Raw genomic sequence first — 18,697 nt, 5'->3', positions numbered from 1 at the left:
AGAAATGCACACAGCCTGTATTCAGAAACTGAGCCTTAAACCTTAAAACCAGCCGTCAGGACTTCCTGTCACTTTGTGATGTCACAACAAAGCCCCGCCCCCTCACCACCTGGACCCACCATCCATCCAACAACAACTTGCAGGATTTGATTTCTCTGAGTGTTTTATTCTGAAATCTGCTCTGTTTTTATTGGATCACTTTAGAAAACAGTCAGCCAATCAGAAGAGAGGCTCAGAGCCTCCTCCTCTCTTCTGATTGGCTGACACCGACCTGTTGTTTCTAGAGCTCCAGACACGACACTGATTTCTTAAAACCACAAATATGGAGAATAAAACAGAGGCTTGTGTAATTAATTGATAAAAAGAAGAATACAAACACTAACATTGTCCTTTAAAGTCTTATTTACTTAATAAATAACTGCAAACTGTTCTATTTTTAGATTTATTTATTTATTATTTTTACTCGCCCTAAAAAACAGTTTTAATCCTCTTTTGGGATCATATCCTTTCAAGACAATTACTCGTCCTGGCCTCATCATCACACAGGACGACACATGTTTTCACTTGTTTTTAAGAAAAATCGTTTTTAGGATGGAAACTCTAAAGTCTAATGAACTTTAAAAAGTTGCTGTGGAAGAATTTTCTCACCTCTGGGACCAAAAATGAGCCTGAACGCACCATAATTTTAGATTATGGGGGTAAATCAATTTGCTTGAAAGCCCCCCGGGGTAACAAATGAGTAGACGAAAGCCGCCAACCGGTTTGGGAGGTCTGAGGGGATTTTTAACCTGCCTGTTCGGACTGGAACATTTTGTTTTTGTGTTATTCAGGTGCTGGTTTGGAAAGCGAGCCGGCGTTTACACCGACTACATCTACCAAGGACCCATGATCCTGGTGTTGGTGGTGAGTACGAGTTGTTGTTTTTATTTTCTCCCTCCCTCTCTCCCCCTCTCCCTCCTTTCAGCACAGAAGCCGCTCACACAGTTAGTCTTCATTATGTCTTTAAAACGACTGGCAGGCGTGAAGTGTTGGAAACCTCGACACATTCTTCACGTAAGCGCTGGCAGATGTGAGGAGGATCTGATCTGACAAAATTCAGCTACCGAGTGCAACTTTTTCTTTTTTTAAATTCTGCTCTTGCGGTTTGGCAGCCGTCGCAGAAATACGAGGATCGTTTCAGATTCTGGGCGGAAAAACAAGAACGTAGATAATCCGAGGATGTGTTGGTTCTTGTTTTGCACTGATCAGTGATGATCTGCAGCTCTGGGTCATTTCCATCCCTCGAGCGGTTCCTTCTTCATGTGTGTGTGTGTGTGTGTGTGTGTGTGTGTGTTGTTGTCGTCACTTTCACACCAGCTCGCCCACAAGCTTTTCTTTAGATGTTTTTTTTTTTTTTTTTACAAATGAAACACGACAACTGGACATGAATCATATGGGAGTTTCCAATACTGACACCAATAACCCATTGATCAGCCAATAACTCCTCATGTTTGCATAATTACAGTTATGAGAGTTTGTGCAGAGAGGCCATTTTCTACATCTGTATCAGTTTTACCAGTGAAAAACCTCGGTAGTGATGAAGCTCCAGACCACATGGATCTCGTCTTTACTGCAGTGACCGTGGGTTCGAGTCCCACCTACAACGAGTTCAGTTCAGTTCAGTTCAATTCAATTTTAAAGCTTTATTAGCATTGGAAAGCTTCAAAACCAATTCTGCCAACGCTTCAATATTCAAGAAAAACAAACGTAAACTACAAAAGTAGATTTAAAAAACCAAACAAACGCAAACTAAACCATAGATTTCTATTGTATTCTTATATTTCTGACATTGAGAGCAGCTCTACTCGACTCAGTTCAGGTCCTTTTCCGTTACATCTGAGTTCTTCATAGTTCCTCCTACAGTCACAGCGTCTTGCTTTCTGTTTTTAATCCTCTCGTCAGCTCCAAACAAACTCGTCTGCACCTCGTGGTTTTCCACAGCAGCCATTTAAAGCTGAACTCTCCAGGTCTGGTGTCTCCTCCTCTGTGTCTCTAACCCTCCTCTCCTCCATGTGCATTATTTTGTTTCCAACGAAGCCGGTGAGAAATCAATCCATGGAGCAGTGGATAAGGTTATTTATCATCTACCATGTTACCATGTGTATATCTGTGTAGCTCCAGAGTCCTAGTGGATCCCTCCTCTGTTGCTCACCCTGAGGTTTCTCCGATTTTTCCCTGTTAAAAGGGTTTTCCATGGAGTTTTTCCTCAGTGGATGTGAGGGTCTAAGGACAGAGGATGTTGTTGTGATGCCATGTAAAGCCCTTTGAGACAAACTGTTTGTAAAAAACGGGCTATACAAATAAAATTACCTTGCCTTGCCTTGCCCTTACGTTTGTGTGGCGGTGTCGCCACGCTGGGACACCGGGTCGGAGGCTCTGATCTTACAAGGTTGGTTTTCAGCCAAGAGACGCTAGGTGGAAGGCAGAGAGCCTCCATTCTCCCTGGAACTAGTTACAAGTCATTGATTTAACCAGCACTAGGACTCTGGAGCTGTTTCATTAAAGTACAAGGTAAAAATCCTGCAGAGTTCCTCTTTAACTGACGTGAACGAACAACAACTCTCTGGACAATCAGCGGCCGCCACGTTTTAGTATCGGCTCGGCTCACTTGGAAACTCAGCTGAGGTGTTACCAAAAAAAGTACCAGGTAAAACTAAAAAAACGAGTTGAGTGGAGTCGAGCAGCGGTGATGGAAAAGAGCCGATCGTTACTAATAATGTGAAGGAATGTGTGACATGCTGCTATATATGGTACAGAACCTGACTGCCAGTTTATATTAGTCCTTTCCCTCTTCCTATAAGACTGAGAGTCGCTCTAAGTTACTGAGATGGAGGAACGCTGGAAGCTGGAAATATTGTATTATTTTTTTGGAAAGTACTTATGAATTAAATATTGTGATATAGGTTGCAGTGGGTTTGGAAACGCAGCTCTGGTTCCTCCTGTCCATCTCTCACTGGTCTGTCAAAATAAAGGCGTAATGTATATATATACTGTATTTATATAGCTGCATCAGCTTCTGTGTTTGAGTTTCAACAGGAAGTTTGTGTGCTGATTTTCAGTTATTGTTTCTATAGAACGGACGACATAATAAAATTAAAGGGAGTTTGGACAGATAGAGGACTTTTAAAGTGCTGATATAGTGACAATACTTTGGAGAGAGAAGAGGCCGAAAGTCATTTCTCCACAATAAATCACATCTGGGGTCGACGGTCCAGACAGAGTCAGCAACACATTTTAATCACAACGACTCTGTTTGTCCTCAGACGTCGTCGTCTCCTGTAGAAAAGACAGGAGGACGTTTATTTAGAGTTTAGTGTGAAGTCCTGTTGAAACATGTGGAGATGTGGTGGACTGAGGTGAAGCAGCCTGACTGCAGGACAGAGGAGGGCGGACACACACCAGACAAACCAGACAGACTGTAAAACGCAGATTTAATTGGTCGACCTACAAATTCTGCCAATACAGAAAGTCTTAAAAGCATCAAATTGAAATACAGTTGCCATTTGAGATCCATTTTCCACCTTCCCGTCTTGAACTTTTTTATCTTTTTCTCTCTCTGTCTCATTATTTTCTAAAAAAAAAAACTCCAGGTTTAATTCCCACGTAGAGTTTTTTTTTGTCTGTTGTGGGTTTAAAAAACTTCAATCAACGATGTGGAGCGACCGGCTTCACCGAGGAGGAAGTGCGTGTTGCGTAACATGAGAAAATGAGCTTTTCCTTTATTCTCTCCCCCAAATAATGACTAGAGAATATTTGGATATGTAAAAAAAAAAAAAAAGACAGAATATTCTGATCCGTCTCATTATCCGTCTGTTTCGCTCATTCTTGTTCAGATTCAGACGAGACAATAAATGGTTCAGACGCAGCTGTGTTGTCCTGACTCTGCTCCTTCCAGCAGATTGTGCAGAGGGGGATGTGGTTGGATGGATGGATAGATGGAGGAGGAGGGGAGTCGGGGGGGGAGTGAGAGGGGGGTTTAAAGGGATAGTTCACCCAAAATTCAAATTTCACTCATTATCTACTCACCCTCATGTCGACTAAGAGCTGTGAGAAGTTTCAGAGTCCTCCGTTCCTTCTCTGACTTACGGGGGGGGGGGGGGCTCGGCGCAGCAGTATTTGGTGTTTTTTGGTGTGTCTTTTCGACAAAGAAAGTTGGTATCCATTAACAACCATTATATGGACAAATAACTGCTGCGCGGACCCCCCGTAACTCAGAGAAGGAATGGAGGACTCTGAAACTTCTCCCAGCCCTTAGTCGACATGAGGGTGAGTAGATAATGAGTGAAATTTGGATTTTGGGTGAACTATCCCTTTAAAAGAATATTTTTATCAGTATTTTTTTTAAATCAATTACTAGACATTTCAGGCGACCCCATTTGAATTTCAGGCGACCCCACGTAGGATCCCAACCCCAAGGTTGAAAAACACTTCTTTTTTTTTGTCATTTACTTTTTATTGGTTTTGATTTTACATGTAAACAAACAAACAGTCAAACAATCAACATGAAGACCTATAAATTTGTACAAAAGTATCAAGGGGAAAGTAAAAGCGCACATAAGGGGACTGGTAAACACCTCCAGTCGAGAAATCGAGAGAAAAATAAAAAATAAATAAATACATAAAAAATATTCTGATAGTCCAGTCTGAGATTATTCTCACAGCTCTTAGTTGACATGAGGGTGAGTAGATAATGAGTGAAATTTGAATTTTGGGTGAACTATCCCTTTAAACTCGTCCTGGCTCCTTCTTGTACAAGCTTCAGTAATCTGTGTGCAGTCGCTGCCTCCTGGCCGAGCGCCCGCTGACGCTGCCATCAGTCTCTCTACCTCCATGAACGCCCTCACACTCCGGCTGCTGCTGCTCTGTTGGCTCCTCCTCCTCCTCTTCCTCCTCTCCCTCCTCCTCCTCCTCCTCCTCCTCCTCCTCTTCCTCCTCCTCCTCCTCCTCCTCCTCCTCCTCCTCCCCCAGCTGGGTCCCCAGTGGTGGAGTGACCTTCCCATCCCCGTCAGAGAAACACAGCAGCGCAGCCCCTCGTCCTCGTCCTCGTCCTCCCCGGTTGAAAATGAAAAAGCATCATCTCTCTCTTCGAGCTGAGGGGCACTTTGTCGTTTCCGCCCTCAGCGCTCGTCGTCTGCCTCCTTTAATCTCTCCCTCATACTTTTTTTTAGGCTGAAAAGTCACCAGCATTTTTTTGCTGCTTCTTTTTTTTTTTTTTTTAACCCTCCTGTTGTCCTCCTGGGTCAAGGAAGGAAGGAAGGAAGGAAGGACGAAGAGAAGGAAGGAAGGAAGGACGAAGAGAAGGAAGGAAGGAAGGAAGGAAGGAAGGACAGACAAAGGGAAAGATGGGAGGAAAGAAGGAAGGGGAAAAAGAAGGAAAGATAGAAGGAGGGAGGGAACAGATTGTGTCAATTGAGTCAAAAAGGAAGGAAGAAGTAAGGACGAAGGGAAGGAAGGAAGGGAGGGAAAAAGGATTGTGGAAAGAAGGAAGGGAAAAAGGAAGGAAAGAAAGATGGAGGGAGGGAATAGATTGGGTCAAAAAGGAAGGAAGAAGTAAGGATGAAGGGAAGGAAGGAAGGAAGGAAGGAAGGAAGGAAGGAAGGAAGGAAGGAAGGAAGGAAGGAAGGGAAAAAGGGAAAAAGGATTGTGGAAAGAAGGAAGGGGAAAAGGAAGGAAAGATAGAAGGAGGGAGGGAACAGATTGGGTCAATTGAGTCAAAAAGGAAGGAAGAAGTAAGGACGAAGGGAAGGAAGGAAGGAAGGAAGGAAGGAAGGATGGATGGATTGTGGAAAGAAGGAAGGGAAAAAGGAAGTAAAGAAAGTTGGAGGGAGGGAACAGATTTGTTCAAGGAAGAAGGAAGGAAGGAAGGAAGGAAGGAAGGAAGGAAGGAAGGAAGGAAGGAAGGAAGGAAGGAAGGAAGGAAGGAAGGAAGGGAAAAGGGAAGGAAAGAAAGATGCAGGTATATAGGGAACAGCTTAGGTCAATTGGATCAAAATAGGAGGAAGAAGTAAGGATGAAGGCAAGGAAGGAAGGAAGGAAGGAAGGAAGGAAGGAAGGAAGGAAGGAAGGAAGGAAGGAAGGAAGGAAGGAAGGGAGGGAAAAAGGATTGTGTAAAGAAGGAAGGGAGAAAGGGAGGAAAGAAGGAAGGATGGAGGAAGGAAACATGGTGCTGCTTCCTCTCTCAGGCTTTTATCTCTTCTCTCTGCACCTGATCCTGCAGCAGGATCATCGGCCGGTCACCGACATTTCTGTGGCGTCCCCTTGTCCCCCCCCTCCCTCCTCTGTCCTCCGTTGGGACGCTGATGCTGCTGCTGCTGCTGCCGTGGAGCGATGCACGGCTCAGACGGATAAATACAGGATGTTATTAAAGGGATAGTTCACCCAAAATTGAAATTTTTACTCATCATCTACTCACCCTCATGTGGACTAAGGGCTGTGAGAAGTTTCAGAGTCCTCCGTGGCTTCTCTGAGTTACAGGGGGTCTCGGCGTAGCAGTGCATGTCCATATGACGGTTGCAAATGGATACCAACTGTCTTCGTAACAAAAAGACACACCAAAAAACATCCAAATACCTCCATGCTGCTCGTGTGTAATGTCCGTCTTGTATTGAAGCTCCGAAATGTCCCGAAAAAATTAAATAAGTCTATATTTCAAGCTTGTTTGTAGCGGAAGCTCCTCTTCCCTGGTTCGTCCAAATTTGACGAACCGGGAAGAGGAGCTACAAAACAAGCTTGAAATATAGACTTATTTAATTTTTTTCGGGACAATTTCGCATTTCGGGGCTTCAATACAAGACGGACATTACATATGAGCAGCATGGAGGTATTTGGGTGTTTTTTGGTGTGTCTTTTTGTGACGAAGACAGTTGGTATCCATTTGCAACCGTCATATGGACATGCACTCTCTCTGTAACTCAGAGAAGGCACGGAGGACTCTGAAACTTCTCCCAGCCCTTAGTCCACATGAGGGTGAGTAGATAATGAGTAAAAATTTCAATTTTGGGTGAACTATCCCTATAAGGCCGTTATCATAAGCACTATAATGCAGCAGCGGAGTCAGTGCTGCGGACAAGCAGCAGCGGGACAGACGGACGAAGCGGTTCTTGAAAGTTTGCCATACATCTGTTCAGCGGGGCCGAGGTCGGGTCATCTGGCCCTGGAAAGTATTCCTGCTCCTCCTGCTATTTCTGTTCCCAGGCTGCAGCTTCACACCTTTGTTTGTCATTAGTCATGTGGTGGGGGAAAATAAATCTCAAGTAGCACTTCAGTTAGTCAAAACAATCAGAGTAATTACAAGATAATGCAGGAATTATAGTTTTCTGATAGTAAACAGACACACATACGTACATACACACACACACCAGGATCATCCCTCTTTCTATTGGCCAGATATAGCTCAGTCCTCGGAGCTTCACCAGCGTCCAGAAACTATTAACACAGCCTGACCTGTACTACACACACACACACACACACACACTCCATGCTACTGTAATACACACACATATATATAACCTAACCTATAACCTTCATATATATATATATATAACCAAAAAAAAGTCCAGATATCTGTTCTTAATACGTGATTTTCATCATGGTCAACGCTTCGTTCAGTCGCCTCCTGATGACGTTGCATCCTCCTACGCACATGTGTCGATTCAGTTCAGCAAACTTTATTTGTCCCCGGGGGGCAACTTTAAAAAAAAAAAAACTAAAAAAAAACGGCACATCGATAAAATATAGAAATGGAAACACATAAATATTAGGTGGGAAGACAAAGTTGAGGAAAAAATGACGACAACGACAGGAAGAAACAACGTTGACAAAAGAGACGTCGACGATGGTGCAGAACAAAATCAAAACTGTGATGTTATTATGAGAATAATAATAATATGGAGAAATATTTATAAAGAAAATGTGTTTGTGCCAAAACCTGGATCATATCTGGAGATTTTTGGATATGAAATATTACTGTCATGTGATTCTGAGCAGCTCCGGCTCTGGTGTCTGGAGGATTCTGCACAGTGAAACGAAGACTGACTTTAATCCAGTTGAAGTCACATTTTTAAGATTCACTTTGGTTGATTTTGTCTAAATATTATAAAAGATGTGCAGCAGATCTCAGATCGTCCTCGACGTCTCATGTCCAAACACACACACATACTGACGCTGCTTAAAACCAGCTGCTTCATTCTGTGTTTTTAACACCAGGAGGATGTAAAAACATTTCTGAAATGTTTTGATTTTCACATTTCAACATTTATTGTCATTTTCCCTCACGTATCAACATACAAAGTAAAACTAAATACTGTTTCTCACCAGCTCCTGTCAAAAAAGAACAGAAATAAATATTTAAAATAAAAATAAAGAGTTAAAATTGACTGAGAGAAGTTACAGACTGAGTCCTAAAGGAGGAATAAACATATGAAAACAGGTGCAGTAGATCAGTTTCCATCACTGTGTATTAAACCGCTCCTGAAAGTCGTCCCAGGTTCCACAAACGACATTTTCCAGCTGTTTGAGGTCATTTATATTAATCAGCTTCCAGAGGTCAAAAGGCCAGATCGATCTGTGACTAATAAACGATCAATTAGAATAAAATCAAGTGCGAGGAAACTGGAGCGGAAAAACGTGAGCTGCATTTTAAACGGGACAAATATTTAATGTTGAGTGAAACGCTGCACATTAATGCAAGTAGGTGATGCTGCGTTCAGTACTTCGGGGCGCAGGGGCGACTTTGCATAGATTAAAATTGAATTAACTGCACATTAAATATGTATGTTACACAGAGACGCATGTTAAATGCACATATGTGATGATACAGATGTGCAGCAGCGACAGTTATACAGAGATATAAGACCGGACAGATGTTTATCCACAGAGAAGCAGATGATTTTGTCTCAAAGGAGAAACTACACGAGTGTTTATTTTCGACTGACACGACCAAGTTTCCTGAGGACTGTAAATAAGTCCGAGGCTGAACGAGGCGACTTGTTTTTCTGCCACGAAACATAAAAACATAAAAGTCGTGGAAAAATAAGGAAATAGTGCGTCGTTAGCAGTTAGTGTGTAGCATGTAGCCCTGGAGCGCTCTTATATAAACACTGAGATATAATGGGACGTTTCACACTCGCTCACGTTAGCAGCCTGTGTGTGTGTGTCTCTGTATGTGTGTGTGTGTGTGTGATGTTGTGCAGGCAAAAGGAAACCTCTGGCCCGACATATGCCTGGGACCTCGGCCCGAGTTTGGCCCATATGCTCCCACATCTGGGCTGATTCCAGCTGTTATCCTCCAGTGTGTGTTGGCAGCCCGGAAGATTTACTGCATCAGTGTTTGTGTGTGTCCATGTGTGTGTGTATGTGTGTATCTATGTGTGTGTGTGTGTGTGTGTGTGCAGCAGAGTTGGCCCGGTAGTAGCAGCAGCATCTGACTGTCACGCTCTACGTGGGCCAGATGTGGAGCCGAGGAACCGGGTTCATGTCGATCCAGAAAAAACACAATGTGTGTGTGACCACAGGAGTCCTTCTACCTGTGTGTGTGTGTGTGTGTGTGTGTGTGTGTGTGTGTGTGTGTGTGTGTGTGTGTGTGTGTGTTGTGCATGAATGATTTTGTGTGAACTGAACTGATCGGTCGATGAACGGTTGAACGGGTCGAATGTGTCTCCATGTTGTTGTTTAGTTACAGTTACTAGTTACTTCTCTTAAAAAGTAACTGAGTTTCTTTACAAATTCCTGTACGTCACTTTTGTGTTTAGGAGTTACAGACTGATTAGTATCGATGTTGGAAGAGCGGTTTATAAATAAAGTGTTAAATAAAGATCAATGAAGTGTTTTTATTTTCACATTGATTGATTGATCTTCATGTCTGACGCAGTCGTTTGTTAATGTTTCTCACATGATGCAACATAAAGAAGATTTTGGTCTGAAGCTTTAAACTCTGTCGTTTTCCTCCAGATCAACTTCATTTTCCTCTTCAACATCGTCAGGATCCTGATGACCAAACTTCGAGCCTCCACCACGTCAGAGACCATCCAGTACAGGTACGATCTGGTACGGGTACGATCCATTATGGGTACGATCCAGTATCCGATCCAGTATCCTGTATCCAGTATGGTTACGATGCAGTACGGGTAACATCCTGTACAGGTACAGACTCACCTGATTGACTGGTGCTGACTTTGTTGTTTCTGCTGCTGCGACTCCAGAGACAAAACTTTTCCTCCAGCGCTTTAATAATTCATGAGTTATAGTTGATTAGTGGAGCGTGTTGAGGACTTTCTCCTCCTCCCCCTCCCTCCTCCTCTTCCTCTTCATCTTCCTCGTCACGGCCGACCTCTGACCCTCTCCTCCTCCTCCTCCTCCTCCCGCAGGAAAGCGGTGAAGGCGACCCTCGTCCTCCTCCCTCTCCTGGGAATCACCTACATGTTGTTCTTCGTGAACCCCGGAGAAGACGAGATCTCTCAGATCGTCTTCATCTACTTCAACTCGTTTCTGGAGTCGTTCCAGGTGAGATTTACCTCCCAGACACACACCGAGACACACACACCGAGACACACACACACACACAGTGTCTTCCTCAGGTGTGTGTGTGTTTCTGTGTGTTTCTCTGGATGGAAAACATAAAAATTTGAGACAGAAAATAACGTCTTTACAGCTCAGACACAACCATGTGTGTGTGTTGAGGTGTTTACATTTGGGTGATGCCACTACATCAGTTTTAGGGGGGAAACAATTGACTGAACCATTTTCTCTCCATGACTATAGACACTTAAGTTTTATTCTTTTTAATTAAGCTTTTATTGGTCTTTTAACTTCCTGCATTACTTTAGTGTTTTTCTTTTAATGTGGCTCAGTCGATCACGATCAGGTGAGTCGACTCCGAAAAAACGACCCAGAATAATATTAAAACTTTCTTTACTTTAAAAACTTCCAAATGTTTCTGTTTTAGCTGTTGTTAACTCATTTGTTTTAATATTTTAATTATAGTTAAAGTTTTGATTTATTCTGAATATATTTGTGGCTTTTATTTTTGTTTTATTTCTTTTTTTTGTTTTGGCTATTTTAGGATTTTATCATGTTTGTCTTTCCTGACCCTTCAGTGCATCTTGGACATTTTTTACATTTTAAAGGGATAGTTCAACATTCTGGCAAATTGGCCCATTGCCATAATCCCTATAGTCATAGCAGTAGGTTCGTTACCTTTAATTGTCGGTGCAAGCTATTTTTAGAACGGCAGAGCAGAGCCGCGAGCTGCTCAGAGCTACGCTACAGAGGCTCATGGGATTTCTTGGTTTCCCTCATCAAACTCATCAAATACACAATCCAACAACTCCAAAACACTCTGGTGGACAAGTTGTGACCTGCGCATTCACCACGCTATGAGATAATAACACAACGTTACCAGACAGAGTTGTTTTAGAGGGAAATTCATGCAAAACCACTGATGCGCGTTGCCTTCAGGGACAGTTTTTCATCAAGCAGTCTCTGCATTTACCTCTAAACCTCTAAACAATTTGCCAAAATGTTGAACTATCCCTTTAATATTTCTTCTTCTTCTTCTCTAAATTGTTAACGAGTCTCGACCTCAAAATAAAGGTTGAATGAAAATTAACATCATCCATAAGAGGAAAAAAACAGAATAAAAACAAACTCAACTCACAACATCTGCATTAACATTTGTGGACATTTTCTCACCACAGTTCAAAACGACCACATTTTCTGTCGCATTAAAACAAACTAATTTGACGTATTAACACGTTCATATCAGAGAAACACGAGGGTGTGAAGAGGAAGAGCTGCTCGTTGACCATGTTTCTCTCTCTCTCTCTCTCTCTGTCTCTCTCAGGGCTTCTTCGTCTCAGTGTTTTACTGCTTCCTAAACAGTGAGGTAAGCAGATTCACATCCACGTTATTGATCCAACGTTTTATCCTCCCTCTGCTTCAGACTCTTATTTATACCTCCTCCTCCTCTTCCTCCTCGTCCTCCTCGGGCGGCTGCACTCTCCCTTTTGGTGGCTTCTGCTGCTGCTCTGTGTGTGTGTGTGTGTGTGTGTTGTTGTTGCTGCAGAGTGCTAAACCCTGCAGCTCTTATATTTAGGGCACAATTAAGACTTGTCATGTAGCGACATAAGTGACATCACAGTGGAGGCTTTGTGACAGTGTCAGGCCTCATCAGGGCTGAAACCGGCTCAGAATAGAAGCGAGACATGAATATGCATGTGAGCGAAAAACACGACTTCATCTTTTAACGTGTGAGATTATTATTGTTATTAATATTAACCGTGGTAGTAATTAGCGATATTGCACTTCGTGTGTGTGTGTGTTTTGGGAGCGATGGGAAGCGTTTAAATTAATTACAGCTGGAGAAATGGGAGTTAGTAAAAATGACATTTATGAACATTGCAGATTAAATTTGTTCAAACTCTGCCTTTAAACTACGGTGGCCTCGAGGGATCAACACGCCGCTGCTGCTGCTGTTGAAGAAAACAAACACACAGAGGCAGGAAACTACTTCCTCAGTTTGAGATAACACAACACAACACAAGTGTTTCTGGGGGACACAATAAGGGGACGGACCAGGCTAAAGACTAATGCTAAGCTAACACGTTAGAGTCAAACCCCACGAACAGGAAGTCGTCCGCACCTGCAACTTCTAAAGTCAAGAAGAAGAACTAAAGCGTTCCAGACTGGTCCTTCGCGTTTTGTCCCCTTGTCCCTCGCTTTATTTCGTTTCGTTTCGTTTCGTTTCGTTTCGTTTATTTTGGTCAATACATGTCATTAAAAGAGAAGTAACAAACCAGAGAGAAAAAAATAAAATTAAATAAAAATAATAGCCTATCGATCAGAGTAAACAATAAGTAAACAGAAAAAGAAAATTTGGACCGAAAAGGCATAGGCTGAAGCATAGCTTATTTCGCCTACCCTGTTACAACTCAAGTTAATTAAAACATAAAATGTACAATTTGTTATTTATTAATAAAAGAAATAAGCTTTCACAAAAGAGTGAAAAGAGAGAAGCTGCTTGATTTGATTTCCCTTTCTTCTTCCTTTCCTTTCCCTTCTTCCTCCCCTACTTCCTTCCGCCTCAAAAAATGAGGAAAAAAAGAAAAGAAAATCGTGTCTCCAGACTGGTCCCTCGCTTTATTGTGTCCCCTGGTCCCTCACTTTATTGTGTCCCCTGGTCCCTCACTTTATTGTGTCCCCAAACCGGTCCCTCATTTTATTGTGTCCCCTGGTCCCTCGCTTTATTGTGTCCCCTGGTCCCTCACTTATTGTGTCCCTGGCCTGCTTCCTCACTTTATCGTGTCCCCTGGTTGCCTCGCTTTATCATGTCCCCTTGTCCCTCACGTTATTGTGCCCATGGCCTGCTTCCTCACTTTATCGTGTCCCCAGAGACTTGTCCCTCACTTTATTGTGTCCCCTGCTTCCTCACTTTATCGTGTCCCCAGAGACTTGTCCCTCACTTTATTGTGTCCCCTTGTCCCTCGCTTTATTGTGTCCCCTGGTCCCTCACTTTATTGTGTCCCCTGGTCCCTTGTTTTATTGTGTCCCCTTGTCCCCGCACTTTATTGTGTCCCCTGGTCCCACGCTTTATTGTGTCCCCTGGTCCCTTGTTTTATTGTGTCCCCAGACTGGTCCCTCGCTTAATTGTGTCCCCTGGTTCCTCACTTTATTGTGTCCCCTTGTCCTTCACTTTATTGTGTCCCTTTGTCCCTCGCTTTATCGTGTCCCCAAACTGGTCCCTCAATTTATTGTGTCCCCTGTTCCCTCACTTTATTGTGTCCCCAGCCTGGTCCCTCACTTTATTGTGTCCCCTGGTTCCTCGCTTTATTGTGTCCCCCGGACTTGTCCCTCACTTTATTGTGTCCCCTGGTCCTTCACTTTATTGTGTCCCCTGGTCCCTCGCTTTATTGTGTCCCCTGGTCCCTCACTTTATTGTGTCTCCTGGTCCCTCGCTTTATTGTGTCCCCGGTCGTGTACCTCACTTTATCGTGTCCCCTGGTTGCCTCGCTTTATCGTGTCCCCTGGTCCGGTCCCTCACTTCATTGTGTCCCCCTGGAAACACTTCCTGTTGTTGTTATTGGAGTCCGTGCGTGTGTTTTTCTTCAGCTGCAGTGAGTTAATAACGGACGAATGTGCTGCTTTAGACGTGAACCAAAGAAACAATAAGACCGGTTTCATCCAGATGCCGTCACAGGCCTCGCTGCATCTGGCTCTAAAAAAAATTAAAAATAAATAAAAAACTCTGCTCCAATAAAAACACGTCAGTGGAAACTGTTAAGAGACGCTTTTGCACAAGTTTGACACCCTGACAAAAGAAATTAAATCTTCTGTCCTCCTTCACTTCCCTTGGCCTCAGTGTTCAGAAAGTATTCAGACCCCTCACTTCTTTTCTAGGCCGTCCCTCCGTCCGTCCTCCTCTCAAGGACACAATATCTATCCAGTTAACGCCACGAGGGATTTTCTCTAAATGAGTCGTTTTGCAATATTAATCGGGACCTGAGGACAAACTGATTAGATTTTGGCGGCTAATGGTCAAAGGCCATCGTCACAATGACCTCACAAAACACAATTTTGACTTCATGAGTGAAATAACGCGACAGCTTCTTATAGGAAATCACATTTGACACAAACATTCACTGAGTAGAGTTTGGTGGCTAAAAGTCAAAGGTCAAGGTCACAGTGACCTCACAAACTTTATTTAATTTAACTTTAACGGTTCGTGTTTGATGTGGCTGGGGATAAACAACCAGATCATCCTCCAGAACAAAACGTGTCAGAATCGTTAAGTGTTCGTCACAGAATTTATTTCTGTAATTACCCAAAAGACAGCGGGGAAAAAAAAAAAAAAGAAAGAAAAAAAAAAATCCCATCAGCTTGTTGTCAAGGGAAACCGCGGTGATGCAGCTGATTGGACGCAATGTGGGAAGGCGCGCACCTGTCTGTGTGCGAGGTCTCTCAGCTGACAGTTCACATCAGAGCTGAGACCGGCGCCGCTCCGAGACTCAGAGACTCAGATCAGAAAAATAAAAATACTGCAGCATCGAAGGTTCCCAGGAGTAACCGCGGTCGCAGCTGGTCGCCGGGCCAACTGAGCAGTCGGGAGGCGGAGGGGGGGATGAGGAGGATGGAGATGGGGGGTTGTGGGGTTGTTGGGTGGGGGAGGGGAGGGGAGGGGAGGTTGGAAAGAGAAGAGACCGAGAACCTGATGGTGACTCTGGACGAGCTCCAGATCCAACGAGGCGAAGAAAACCAGAGAAAACAGAAATAAAATCTAAACCAGAGGACGTTTGTTGTTGTTGTTGTCGTTGTTGTTGAACAGGAAGCTGAAGGATTTTCAGAGTAAGAGGCTGAGCAGCGATGAGACGGTTTCAATATTTATATATACATTTCATAAAATGCTTTGTGCCAGAAAAACACAAAATCGAACAAAGTTGAAGAAATCGTACAAATTAAAATCAGTTTTAACCATATTTATCTTTAAGTCAGAGCTGAATAATGAGAATATTAAGTCATAGTTAAAGTGTTTATAAATCCGAGCTGAGATGTAGTTTATAAACTAACTTAATGAATCTGATTTTATTTTTTATATTTTTGACATAATTTTTAGGTTCAACATAATCTTTTAACTTTTTAACATGTGTAACATCTGGGCGTGTGTAATTGTTTTAACTTGTTTATTAATGTCATAAAAGTTGGCTCATCATTTTTTATTTTTGCCCAAGAACGTCTTAATTTTGACTGAATATCTCAGTCTTCACAGTTTATAAATCTGACTTTATATCTTAAAATTATGACTTATTTACTAATCAGTTAATGTAATAAATAATAATGTTTCATAATTTAATTTAACTTTTTTTGTTCCCGTAATATTTTAAATGCCAAATTAAATACTTTAGAATTTCTTTATCAAATTTTTAAAATTTTCTATTACGTACCATAGACTTTATTCAGATATTAAAATACTGGTTAATTAGGGTTTTATGTATGTGAATACAAATCCTAATGCTAATGCTAATACAGAAAAACAAATGCCATTATTTTCGTTACACACGTGCAGTGAGGTTGCATGGACACTGCATAAGAAACAGACACACAATGTAGAAATAAATGATCATAGATGAGAAGATAAAACTATAGAGAGACACAAACTGACCCTGGACCAGCTCCAGATCCATCGAGCTGCAGGAAACTGGAGAAAACCGGATTAAAATCTTAAACAGCCGTTTGTTGTTTGGTTGTGTTGTTGTTGTTGTTGTTGTTGTTGTTGAGCAGGAAGCTGACGGATCCTCAGAGCCTTTAATCTCAGAGAGAGTGAGCAGCTTTTAAACTGATTGATGAATTAACCAGCTCATCATGTTCTGTGAAGTCTGGATCAATAACGTTTTGGCGACCGGCGACCGGCGAGCCAGCGAGCGTGTGTGGTGTGTGTCGTCCTGATGGAAACCACGACCACCTGAGCCCGAAACCACGACGACGACGACAACGATGTTATCACATGACCTCTGTCGACCTTTAATGGAGACGAGCGGCTGAATCATAATGTGACATCACATAGTTACAGTATGTCAGCGAGCGAGAAACACGTCAGCTGACCTCAGCACGCCGCCACGCACACGCCGGCGGGATGAATGATGGATGGATGAATGGGAGGAGGAGGAGAAGTCGTAGAGGATATTGATCCAGAATCAGAGTTCATTTAACAACAACACAAATGCGGAGGATTAAAGTAAAAACTGTGAAATATTATTATAGTGTTAAAATGAGGTTTTGAGGATCAGCTATGTGTGTGTGTGTGTGTGTGTGTGTGTGTGTGACACGATTGATTTTGGGGCGAGAGCAGAGGAACCTGTTTTAATCTTCATTAAAATGATGGATGCCGTGTTGTTACAGTAGATTCTGTTTATAAAATACATTACAGTAAATGAATCAGAGTCAGTTTAACACTGTAATAAAAGACTGTATTTATATTTAATATCACGTTTTATATATTTATGGTGAAAACGCTTTGTGCCAGAAAAAACAGAATAAGTAATGAAAAGTTGAAGGAATCGAAACAAATGAAATCTACAGACGGTTAAAATGATATTTATCTGAGTCAGAGTTAATAATAAGAAGAAGAATATGAAGTCATAATCATGTGTTTGAACTGAGTTTATAATCTCACTATAAAGTTATTTATTTACTTAACGTCTTCTAGTTTTGACTCATTAGAGTCATGAAACTGACTTTGTATCTGAAGTTTCTGTCTCATAATCATGACGCCATAAAGAAGTTGAATATTTTCCAGGTTTCCCTGTTGACGTCTGTGGTTCACTGACTGTTACTGTCTGTTACTGACTGTCTGTAGTTCCTGTTACTGTCTCATTTTACTGCCTGTTGTTGACTGTCTGGTCTGCTGGCTGCTGACTGACTGTTACTGTCTATTACTGTCTGTTACTGACTGTCTGTCCCTGTCTGTCTGTCTATTACTGTCTGTCTCTTACTGACTGTCTCTTACTGTCTGTTACTGACAGTCTGTTACTGTCTGTCCCTTACTAACTGTCTGTCCCTATTTGTTACTGTCTGTCTCTTACTTACTGTCTTTTACTGACTGTCTCTTACTGACTGTCTATTACTGACTGTCTCTTACTGACTGTCTGTTACTGACTGTCTATTACTGACTGTCTCTTACTGACTGTCTGTTACTGACTGTCTCTTACTGACTGTCTATTACTGACTGTCTCTTACTGACTGTCTGTTACTGACTGTCTATTACTGACTGTCTCTTACTGACTGTCTGTTACTGACTGTCTCTTACTGACTGTCTATTACTGACTGTCTGTTACTGACTGTCTATTACTGACTGTCTCTTACTGACTGTCTGTTACTGACTGTCTCTTACTGACTGTCTCTTACTGACTGTCTCTTACTGACTGTCTGTTACTGACTGTCTCTTACTGACTGTCTCTTACTGACTGTCTGTTACTGACTGTCTCTTACTGACTGTCTATTACTGACTGTCTCTTACTGACTGTCTCTTACTGACTGTCTATTACTGACTGTCTCTTACTGACTGTTTATTACTGACTGTCTGTTACTGACTGTCTCTTACTGACTGTCTATTACTGACTGTCTCTTACTGACTGTCTGTTACTGACTGTCTCTTACTGACTGTCTCTTACTGACTGTCTGTTACTGACTGTCTGTTACTGACTGTCTCTTACTGACTGTCTATTACTGACTGTCTCTTACTGACTGTTTGTTACTGACTGTCTGTTACTGACTGTCTCTTACTGACTGTCTCTTACTGACTGTCTATTACTGACTGTCTCTTACTGACTGTCTGTTACTGACTGTCTGTTACTGACTGTCTATTACTCACTGTCTCTTACTGACTGTCTATTACTGACTGTCTCTTACTGACTGTCTCTTACTGACTGTCTCTTACTGACTGTCTATTACTGACTGTCTCTTACTGACTGTCTCTTACTGACTGTCTATTACTGACTGTCTCTTACTGACTGTCTATTACTGACTGTCTCTTACTGACTGTCTCTTACTGACTGTCTCTTACTGACTGTCTCTTACTGTCTGTCTCTTACTGACTGTCTCTTACTGACTGTCACTGACCGTCTATTACTGACTGTCTATTACTGACTGTCTATTACTGACTGTCTCTTAC

At 42.3% G+C, this 18,697-nt stretch overlaps 1 protein-coding gene across 2 annotated transcripts in view; it reads left to right on the top strand.

Annotated features, from left to right (window-relative positions):
- Positions 1–18,697, top strand: part of LOC146967178 (corticotropin-releasing hormone receptor 1-like) — a 103,045-nt gene that overhangs the window by 80,109 nt on the left and 4,239 nt on the right. For both annotated transcript variants that reach the window (XR_015034366.1, XM_085760820.1), the window contains exons 10-13: positions 831–903; positions 9,988–10,073; positions 10,404–10,539; positions 11,879–11,920. Coding sequence is in view for 1 of the 2 variants with exons in the window: in XM_085760820.1 (XP_085616946.1) it covers positions 831–903; positions 9,988–10,073; positions 10,404–10,539; positions 11,879–11,920 (337 nt within the window). In the remaining variant the exon portion in view is untranslated. The remainder of the gene's footprint in view (positions 1–830; positions 904–9,987; positions 10,074–10,403; positions 10,540–11,878; positions 11,921–18,697) is intronic.

This window comes from Trachurus japonicus, chromosome 19, assembly GCF_045865225.1.
Source record: "Trachurus japonicus isolate A0001 chromosome 19, Traja_1.0".
NCBI classification, from domain to species: Eukaryota; Metazoa; Chordata; class Actinopteri; order Carangiformes; family Carangidae; genus Trachurus; species Trachurus japonicus.
This window is presented reverse-complemented; position numbering and strand designations above follow the sequence as displayed.